Source organism: Ips typographus, linkage group LG10 (genome assembly GCF_016097725.1).
Source record: "Ips typographus isolate SLU linkage group LG10, UJ_Ityp_2.0, whole genome shotgun sequence".
NCBI lineage: Eukaryota > Metazoa > Arthropoda > Insecta > Coleoptera > Curculionidae > Ips > Ips typographus.
Genome location: NC_138431.1, coordinates 1,850,772 through 1,862,094, shown reverse-complemented (window position 1 = coordinate 1,862,094; position 11,323 = coordinate 1,850,772). Strand labels below are relative to the sequence as shown.

The 11,323-nt window shown below is 46.5% G+C and overlaps 1 protein-coding gene across 1 annotated transcript; it reads left to right on the top strand.

The window, feature by feature from the left end:
• The first annotated feature begins 3,342 nt into the window (after window positions 1–3,342).
• LOC145734666 (uncharacterized) lies at window positions 3,343–5,178 on the top strand. The gene is made up of 2 exons (XM_081988159.1): window positions 3,343–4,705; window positions 4,767–5,178. The coding sequence occupies exons 1-2, from the start codon at window positions 3,683–3,685 to the stop codon at window positions 4,971–4,973; spliced, it is 1,230 nt and encodes a 409-aa protein (XP_081844285.1). The 5' UTR covers window positions 3,343–3,682; the 3' UTR covers window positions 4,974–5,178.
• Window positions 5,179–11,323: the final 6,145 nt, after the last annotated feature.

The following is an 11,323-nucleotide window of genomic DNA, read 5'->3' as shown; positions in this document are numbered from 1 at the left end:
CTGATTTTTCCAAGTTCCCATCTCAAAGTTGCGACTTACTAAACGCGGTTTTTTGCTATAGAAGCGATTTATCGAATACCATCGTAAGAATTAACACGAGCCGCAAGCGACATCGCGCCTTATTAACAGCACGTACATCGAGCTTATGGCTGGAAGATGAATCTTTATTTCTTGTAGCCGAAATCGTGAATGCCTGAATGTCGTGATCACGTCACACTATTAAATCACGATATCAAAATATAACGGTAAACAATTAACGTTGTGATTTAAATATCACGGTATCGCTCATCACTATTTGTTTCCATATATTTTTTTAAGCTTGTCGTACATTTCTTTAGAACTTTTACAGTTAAAATATGCATTAGTTGCTTCTTATCTATGACTGTTATTATTATTTTCTGAGCTCGGGCGTCTTTCCTTTCAAAATCTGCTTTTTCCTTATCATCTGCCAGATCTTCCATTTTCTTTATTCCTGACACAATTTCCCATAATCCAGGTGCCTTAAACAGGATTGTGACTTGAAATTTCCAAATTTGATATGTTTCACTATTTGTTAATCTCTCAATCTGAGAAACGTATTCCTCCGTCATTTAGTTTTAATTTTATGCCTTATGACCACGACCAAACACCAGGTCCAAATTTTATTTTTACTGAAGACCTCTGTAACACTATCTTCAAAATCACTTCCGCCAGCTTAACGAACTCTGGGCCCATAACCTGTTGGGTTGTAATCAGCAACAGAGTAATAACTTTGAACGTTTTATTTTATGATAGGAAAATTAAATTAGACAGCCCGAAAAATTACACAACATCAACTTCAAACAAAACTAACTTGTACCATATTACAAAAAGGTAATTTACCTTTTTACAAACTAGACATAATTTTAACTCGTCTTATTTAAGATTAGTTATAACAAATTCTAACAACAGGAGCCTTCTGGAAAGCCGGAGCAGTGTTAATAGACGACATTGTACAGGCAACAGTTAGAGCCATGATTAGTTATGAAGAAATCAGGGCTAGTAGAGCCAAGTTAACCTTGAAGGACAGTGGAAATCCCGAGCACCAAGCAAATGAAGGAAGGAAAAGGTACTCGAACGCTGAAATAGCTATGTTACTACCGGAATTTAGTGGACAAGGCCAAGATATTGAAACCTGGTTACAACGTGTGGAACTGTGGAGTTAACTTATGAAGTCCCGCCCAAGGTGTGTCTGATGACCTTATAGTTGTTGGGAAGTTTACAGATCAAGCCAAGACGTGGTACCATTCAAAGCCGAATACGTACTGTTAGACTGGCAAGGCCTAAAATATGAGATGAGAAGAATGTTTAACTTTAAACATTTTAGGGATTTTTGATGGGTCTGTTATGATTAATAATTTGGATATTCCCATAATTTTTCATGTTGTCAGTGACGATACAATGTCACAACCTGCGATTATTGGTTCGTGATTTCACATCTCTAGAAAACTTTCAAAATTCCTTTAGGTAGAAATGTTTCTGGTTGAGTACCTATTCTAATATGGAAAATCTTCAGAATGTCCGAATCACTACATCTTGACCAAGCTTTAGATAATTTTGAGCAAGAGCTACTTTAATTGATTATGACGCTTGCATCTTGGTGATTCCTTGAAATATATGAACCCAAATTTACCTTCTGATGTTCTTACAATGTAGAAACCTCGTTTTAAATTGGACTATTTACAGGATCCCCAGAACCTGAGAGGACCCAAATGGTTGCTTTTGAAAATGCGAAATTGTTTAAAAATGATCACACCTGTTCTTGTAGACCTAGAATGTTACTCCGTGTGCTGCATATTTTCCAATATATCAGGGACCACGACAAGAATTTGTCCGTTTAAATTTATTTGCTATAACACAAGGATCACCCGCTATATCAGTCTCAAGCCAACACTGAGTTTCCCCAATATTCTCATTACAAATTGACCACATACATTTATTTTATTGTCAGAAGATTCTATTTGTTTTTTATAACTATCCGCTCTTGATGTTAATAAATGTTGTCATATTCCTTTTTTTACAGTGATATACTGAGGTTTAATCTTATATCATGTCTTGACAGCTGAAGTAGCAAATCTAGCTTGCACTCATTTAATTCATCCGATTTGTAGAATGTTTTGCACTTATTTCTGCTTTTATTTGTTACTAATTTCTGAGGAAAGCATTGATTAAAACAGGATTGTAATTCCGACAAAATAAGTTCCATTGCTCATCGATGGGTTTGTAACGAAGTTACTAATTTTCGCTGATTTAGTTAAAATACGCGTGACCTTCACTGCTGGGTGCTAGACCGAGGCCGTCGTGGCGTCGATTCTATCGGGACCGTCCGGGGCCGTTCAAAATGGTTCGGTGGGCGCTGAGAGTGGGTACCAGCCACTAACAGCCCCCACCGTGGGATTTGTGTATAAAAGAAGGCCCCGAGCCGGAAATAGGGATTCTTCGATCATCAAAAGATCGAAACCAGCCAGCTAAGCCGATCCGTGCCGACCGTTATCTCTTATCTCCGCGAATTTGTAGTAAAAAATAGACACATACCGACCGTCCGGTATTTGTTCTGTTTGCTGTTTAAAACCCGTACCGTTAACTATAGTTATTTTAATAGACTGTAAATTGGGGCATTTTTAGTATTTTCCCGGGGTTTCCGTTTGGGGGATTTTCAGTATTTCTCCGGGGATTTTCATTTGGGGCATTTGCTATATTTGTCCGGGGATTTTTCATTTGGGGCATTCACTAAATTTGTCCGGGATTTTCATTTGAGGCATTTGCTATATTTTCCGGGGTTTTCTGTTAGAGGGTATTTCTGGTGAAACGGCGCCGGCTTCAGTTACTTTGTTTGTGAAACAGTCAGGTAATCCTTCTGGTCCTGTTCCTGTTGTTGAACACCGGGGAAACGGTTGTAGCAAGCGGGAACGGTGAAACCTGTGACTCGTTTGCTTAGCTCCGGGGAAACGGAGCAGTAAACGGGTTTGGGGATACTGGAGGGATTAGCGGCTGTGTGACTGGCAACGCCACGAGACTTCAAACCTCTGTTGCATGCTTGGGGAAACAGTGTGCAACGGAGGCTCTATTGTGTCGAACCCCGGGGAATCGGGGAGAGGCACCTAGAAGTTAGGTCGAGTGACGGGAACACCGCTGGTCACGTAATTGGGCCCTCATTGGGTTTTGGAACGAATTCGGCGCCGAATAGTCAGTTTTACATAACCGTACCGTACCGCCGTTCTTTCACCGTGTCACAGTCAGTTTTAATCTACCGTAGTCAGGCTAATCAGTAGTGAAGGGGTCCGTAGGTAGTTTCATTATCGTTACACGCTTTCCCCCGTACCACCGTATAAGGTAATTTCCGTTTCATTGGGTATTCGTTACCGTGAGTATTTACTGTAAGTATTGAGAGCCGTAATACAGTGCAATTAGTGAAAACAGTTGTTTTAATTTTGTTTTCTTCCCGAACCCTTTGGAACTTTTCTCCAGCTGTCTAAAGGCTACCCAGGTACCGCAAAGTGGACCTTCAGCCACTATAAATAACGAAGGTGGCGCCCGAGGCAACGTAACCGAAGAAAACCGCGAGAAAAGCGCTACAAATTTGGCGCCCGAGCAGGGACCGATTTTTTTTTTCCCCTTTATTATAGACTGTTTTCTTTTGCCGGTTTTCTTTAGCTGAAGAGAAATGGACGAGGAAGGCTACAGCGGAGACAGGGCCGCTGGTGGAGTGACCGAGGGTCGAGACAGCGACAACATGGAGTTGTCAGTAGTACCGGGACCGACTGACGTGAGGGTGAGTTGGATTTACGGGTTGAAAAAGGAAGAGTTGCAGGGTCAACTCAGTAAGTTTTGCCTGGATGTGACTGGGACCGTGGAAATGTTGCGTAGACGACTGGTGCGTTACATGCGTGAGGGTGTGGCAACACCGTCCCCACACTTGCAACAGTTTGCGTTTCCTGCAGTACCGGTTGTTGGGTTTCCAAACCACCCACTGTCACCGCCAACCACTACCGCCGTAACGTCGACGACCACCCGGTATTTTACGACTGTTACAGGTACTTCTGTGGTGACAACGCCTCCTGTCACTATGACAGGCTTGCCAGCCGTCACGTTTGCCCTGCCGCCGACCGTTCACTCACCGCCCGCCGTTTCTGGATCCCCGTTTACCACCGTACCGCCGCCGACTGCCCATGTGCAAGTACACAACTGGAAAGTGTACTTTGATGGCCGAAACGACCCCGTTGCATTTGTGGAGCGTGTCCAAGAGCTCTGTGACGCTCAAGGCATTTCCATGGACGTTTTATTGCCACATATGCCTGATTTGTTACAGGGTGAGGCCGCTTTGTGGTTCCGTAACAACAGAGGAAGTTGGCGATCCTGGGGGCAGTTTCTGGCTGATTTTCGCAGCTTCTACTTCCCCATAAATTATGCCGAAGATTTGGAGCTGGAAATCAGTCGGCGACGTCAGCGACCGAATGAATCGGCTGGTGCGTATATAACTGAGCTGCAGACGTTAATCCGCCGTCATGGGGGAATTAGCCCGGAAGAAGAGCTGAGGTGGCTCTATCGTAATTTGTTGCCGGAGTACCGACAACAAATCCGTCGGGGCGATTTTTCGGATCGCACCAGCTTTGCCCGATCGGTTCGAGAAACCGAACTATTGTTCAAGGAGCTGCACTCACCGCCGCCGCCTATAATTCCCGCCTCCGTACCGTCGTCACGGCCTTTCTCAGGGCCCCGAAATTTTACTAACACCCGTCAATTTACAGAAAATCAAGCAAACCGGACAATTAGGCCAACGACAGTGCCGCCAGCTAGACCATCCACTGGGACCGAAGAACGAGCCGGACCAAGCCAACAGGCTACGGATAACGGCCCTCAATGCTGGAACTGCGGTCAAAAAGGCCATTACCGTTCGGCCTGCAGAAACCAGGCAAGGCTGTTTTGCTCCCGTTGTGGCAAGGCCGGTGTATTGAGCCGGGATTGCACCTGCCGGACGGGAAACTAGATCGGTGTTGCATTGCAGCAAGGTCCGTCCAGCACCGTCAAACCGAAACCTTGCCTGTCCGTACAAAAGAAGATTGCCGTCCGCACCTGCCTGTTACAATTTTAGAAACACCGTTTAGGGCATTAATAGATACCGGAGCAGCTCATTCTTTCATAGGTGACGCCGTTAGGGAGTTGTGTGTTGCTAAGAGTTCGCAACAGATCACCCCGCACACCAGTTCCGCTCAAGTTGCTAGTGGAGGCGTGGTCAAGATCACCGAAGCTTTCCGGCTTACCGTCTCTATTAATGATCTTAGTTTGCAGGCAGATCTGAGCTATTTGCCAAATCTCACTTCCGACGTTGTGTTTGGCATGGATTTGTTAAAACAACATGCTTTTCAGATTGATCTAAGCACCAGTCAGGTTACCGTGGTACCGCTGCCTCTTCCATGCAGTCCGTTGGGTCTTACCGCACCGCCGAAACTGTTGCTAACCGCCGATGAAGAGGACCGACTTCAGAACTTTTTGGCCGCCGAACTACCCGGTTTTGAGTCAATAGAGGGCACAACACCGCTGATTTACCACCACATTAACTTGACACAAAGCGACCCCATAAACAAAGATACCACCCCCGCAATCCGAAAATGCAGGAAGTGATCAACACAGAGGTTGATCGGATGCTGGAAGAGGGCGTTATTGAGCCTTCCATGAGCCCTTGGAGCTCGCCGGTGGTGATTGTCAAGAAAAAGGATGGTAAGCACCGGTTCTGTATCGATTTTCAGAAAGTGAACTCTGTGTCTCGTCCGGATGCGTACCCGTTGCCGTTTATCAACGCAATACTAGACAAGCTGCGCAGAGCCAGATACATTTCTAGTATAGACTTGAAACAGGGTTATTGGCAAGTACCGTTGACGGAAGAAAGTAAACCGATTACCGCGTTTACCGTACCGGGTAGAGGCCTGTTCCAGTTCCGAGTAATGCCGTTTGGTCTTCATTCCGCCCCCGCCACCTTTCAGCGCCTAATGGACCGTGTGATCGGGCCTGAGTTAGAGCCGTACTGTTTCGCCTATTTAGATGATATAATAGTACTGGGCGAGACATTTAACGAGCATTTACACTTTTTAAAACAGGTGTTTGACCGTCTACGAGCCGCCAACCTGAAACTGAATCCAGAGAAGTGTCAATTCGGGCGCCGGTCGCTCCGATATTTGGGTCACTTTGTCACATCCGAGGGAATCCGCACTGACCCGGAAAAGGTCTCGGCAATACTCAGTTTACCGCCGCCGACTAACGTGAGGGGCGTCCGAAGATTTCTGGGAATTGCATCGTGGTACCGCCGTTTTGTGGAAAATTTCTCACAATTAGCCGCCCCGTTGAACCACCTGTTAAAGAAAAACGTACGCTGGCAGTGGCAACAGCAGGCTGCATTTGAACAGTTAAAAATCCGGCTTACAGAGGCTCCCGTATTAACATGTCCTGACTTTACCAAGCCGTTTATTTTACAGACTGACGCCTCCGACGCTGGGTTAGGGGCAGCTCTAATTCAGCATGACACCGATGGTGACCATGTCATAGCGTACGCCAGCCGTAGTCTGTCCGCCGCCGAAAAGAAGTACTCCGTGACTGAAAAAGAGTGTCTGGCCATAGTTTGGGGCACCGAAAAGATGAGACCGTACTTAGAGGGCTACCGGTTTACCGTGATGACTGACCACCAGTCGCTCCGCTGGTTACACTCCTTAAAGAGCCCGTCCGGCCGTTTGGCTCGATGGAGTGTGTATTTGCAACAGTTTGACTTCGAAATTAAATACCGTAAGGGAATACTTAATAAGGTAGCCGATGCTTTGTCTAGGAGTCCGGTAGGCAAGCCTGAAGACGATGTGGACCCCGTTTCCGCTCTCGAAGACTTCGTACCTTGTCCTTGGTACAGTTCGAAGAAAACCGCCGTGGAAAAGAACCCCGAAGCTTTTCCGGATTTTTGTGTGCGCAATGGCCGTCTCTATCGACATTTCTGGGACATGACCGACTTGACTGAGAACGAAATGGCCGATCCATGGAAGGTTTGCGTGCCTAAAGATGCTCGAAGAGCTGTACTGGTGAATTTAAGGGTGAATCCCAGAAACCGCCTGGAAAGATGCAACCGTCCCGCAACTGTCAACCGTGGGAAACCGTTAGCACTGACCTAGTGGGGCCGTTACCGAGGTCCTCTAAGGGTAACTCTTATTTGGTTGTGTTTCAGGATAGGTTTACAAAGTGGGTCCAGTGCAAAGCCATCCGCAAAGCTACCGCCAAGGCCGTCAGTCAAGCTTTACACGAGGAAGTCTTAATGCGCTTTGGGTGTCCGAAAACCGTAATTTCCGACAACGGGACCCAGTTACTGGTAAACTGTTCCGTGGTTTACTGAAGGAAATGGGAATAAACCACCGTCTGACTCCGCCGTACACACCGCAAGCAAACCCGGTAGAGCGTACAAATAAAACTTTGAAAACTATGGTGGCTTCCTTTTGTGAGGAAAACCACAGAAAGTGGGATGTTTATCTTACAGATTTGGTTTTCGCCGTGAAAACGTCCCGGCATGAGTCTACAGGGTTTACTCCGGCTTTTCTGAACTTTGGCCGAGAGTTGGAGCCGCCCGCTGCATTGTCCCGTCCGCCCGTCACCGACCTTACAAACGACCGCCCGCCCGTCACCGACCTTACAAACGACCGCCCGCCCGTCACCGAACTTACAAACGACCGCCCGCCCGCCGAAACCGACTACCAAGGCTATACCGAACATCTCCGAAAGCTTGCTGAAGTTTATGAGTTGGTCCGAGTTAATCTGGGCCGAGCTTTCTCCGCTCAGAGCCGTAACTACAATTTGCGCCGACGAGAATGGAGATGTAAAGTTGGGGACCGAGTTATGAAACGGGAAAATCCGTTGTCATCCGCCGACAAGGGTTTTGCTGCAAAGTTAGCCCCGAAGTTTTCCGGACCGTACTTGGTAAAACGAGTTGTGTCACCGGTGGTGTACGACTTAAGGGATGAGAACGGAAAATGGTACCGCCGTATACATATCAAGGACTTAAAACCATTAAGTTCTGCGGAGGTGATGTATTAATGTACCGTAGAGTTCCGGGGGTTGTAATTGGGGCCGTTTTTTTTTGTATCGTCTAGTGATTATGTGGGCAGGTAATGTGCCGAAATACCCGTATTTTACGACTATGTTTACAGAGAATGTCTCCGCCGCCGTCAAAGCGCCCCTGTCTCGAGCAGTTTCCCCACCTTCGGGATTGGCCAGAGGAGCTGCTCGAGTTCCTCGGCGATTTAGGGGAGCCGGACAACCGGGTGTTCGCCCCGCCATCGCGACCGTCACCGCCGACCGTACCGCCACCCCCGCCGCCGTCGACCGACCTGTTTGGCCCGCCGACGCCGCCGCCGTCTGTGCCGTCCCCGTTTGCCTCGCCTCGAACGCCGCCGCTGCCCTGTCTGTCCCCGATGCCGCCCTTATTGTCTCCAATACCGCCGTCGCCACCACTGCCGCCGACATGGAGGTTAATACCCGTCACTCTGCCGCCCCCAACACCCGGCCTGTCGGCGGCCGAAATCCTGCTGGCCCGGTATGGCGGTCGGGCACCGCGCGACGGAGAGGCTTGGCCAGATCACCAGGTTGCGGACTTTGCCGGAGTATATCCGGACCCGAGGGACTGGCCACCCGATCTTGTGGCGGCGTTGGGAGGGAGGTTTTCGGCGTCCAGCGGGCGCCGCCGTGTCCTGTTGACCAACTCCACAGGGGCGCGGGTGCGCGTGGCGCTGCCTGCGGTCGCAGGCACCGCCGTAGGGCGCCGGGAAGGGAGAAAACAGTTGGTAACACCGTAAAAGTAGAAAGGGGGTAACAAGTATTGTGGGGGTAGATTGTGTTGTCTGTTCGTTTGTTTCGGGGGTTCAGTACCGACAATTTTTTTTTTTTCTTTTCTTCTCTTACTAGCCGATATGAGCGACAGTGACGCGTCGTCCGATGTTTTGGTGGTGGTCCCAACGGGAGGTGACCCCTTTTATCGGGAGGTGGACCGCCACGCACCGTCGCCGCCGCCCCCGAGCCGACCTGAGACGCCAGTGGCAATCCGACGCCTCCGAGAGGAGACCAGGTTGATGGAGGACCACCGGGTAACGGTGCACCCAGACTCGTGCTGGAGGTGCGGTCACCGGGGGCATTACCGGACTGAGTGCCAACTGTCGCCTCTGCTGTTTTGCTCGCAGTGTGGGAGGCTGGGTGTCACCACCCGTCGATGCTGCCCACAGCCGCTGCCGCCTCCGCCGCCACCGCGACCTTCGCGCTCCCGCATGTCGCCCGCCGATCCGTCTCCTGTCCGCCGCCGATCCTCGTCCCGGGGTTGCCCACGGTGTGGGTGCCCCGAGAGACGCCACCGTCTAGTCGATTAGTTTTAGATTAGGTTAAGTTAGGTTAAGCTTTAATTACCGTTAGAGTTTCTTTAGTTATAACAATGACGTCACACGTGACCACAGCGGTAACTTGCTATTGAAGATAGTTAGCTGACTAGGTTACTGTAAATCTGTGATAATCAGATGTAACAATGCTTATTTTGAAATTAAAATACTAATCAAAAGCCAGTGACCTATAAAGCATATTGCAAATTCTGAGACGTTATGCAGGAATACCCAGTATTAATAAATAAAGAAGAAAAACAGTGAAAACTCTTAAAACAGTTATTTTTGTTATTCAGGCACAGCTCAACGCCGCATTTCTCACACTTCGTTCTTGTAAAGCCTTTACAAATGGGATTCTTGCATTTCATTTTTGAATCCTGAAGAACAGGCCAATGACCGGTTTGATCTGTTCTCACTTCTTTGGGAGGAATATGTTTGGTTGGGCCACTTTTTCGTTTTGCTGAAATCTCTAGTTTTAGGTTGCTTGGTCTGCCACGTTTGCATGACGAATACTTCAGGTGGCATAACTGATAAGCGATTTCGGCTCGGAACTCAGCTTGATTGAGGAGTTTATCAGATCGTCCTTTTTCACAATGAACTCGTTTATAAAGCAGCCACGCATTTACCATGCTCATGTCAGTTAGGTGGTAAAAAAGTCTCATATACCATTTTCTACTTTTTAGACTTATTTTGTATCTACCCATCAAACTGTCTAACAAATCTACGCCTTCCATGTGCCTGTTATATTCTTCTATTTCTTTTGCTTGCGATCAAACCTTTTGATGGACGAAACAGGATTTTTCCCAGCAAATGATGAAAGGAGAGTGACATACTTATTATCTTTCCATATTAGAGACGATATATCTACTCCATCAACTGTGGTTACATATTCATGACTGGTGCCACGAGGAGCTTTCTTGAGTGAGCATTCTGATGGCAGCTTACAGTTTGGCAACCTATTTCTGCGTATAGTACCCAATGAATACAGGGTGTTCCACGACGAAAGACATCGATTGATATTGGAAAAAATATAAATAGGAGAGTTTTGAAAATTTGGCAGGATACTGATGTGGGCATGCCCAATCTAACTAAAATATTTTCAAGATGGTTGCACTTCCGTTTATACCGGAAGTCGATCACAACTTTCTTATTTTAAATAGAACACCTTATATATTATTACATATTTGGATTCCTCACAAAATTCTGACCAACTTTTGTGTACAATGCCCTATGCCTATCTCTAGCCGTTTTCGAAATATTTGATGTTTTTCCAAAAAAGTGACAGTTGCAACGCTCAACATCTTTTTGTACCCTGTCAAATGCGTATTTTATTTTGCAATGAAACTTTGGGTTATTGTAAATAAAGGATCGTTTTATTAAACTGAGGGTGCGTAATGTATCATTTGTATACAGGGTCGTCAAAAAAAAATGATAAACTTGCCACTAAAAAAAATGAAAAATCTCATGTTTTTTAAATAGAAACCCACATTTTTTATGACGGAATCATTTTGAGCATTAAAAATTACTATACGTTTCAATTTACTTGCCTATACCTAAATCCAACCCATTTCGTTTTATTTGAGAATAAACATTTTTTTTTATTATGCTGCACGGTTGGGATTATCTGGTGTTCTAGTTGGTCATGCTTTTGACACACATGATATTGGAGACCTGCAGAGCATGTTAATAACATTAGTTTTGAGTGTTTTGACAACAGCAAATATACCGTAGCGGTTACGTTATTCAAACCAAGATTCCTTAAATCTGTTAATTATTTACGGAGAATGTGATAAAGTTGTGAGTAGAACGAGTGAGGTGTTTTCCGCTCGTTATCCAAAAAAAACCAAAGCCATCATCAAAAGCTGTCAAGCAAATAATTTAATATTTTAAGAATACGGGATCTGTGAAGATAAAAG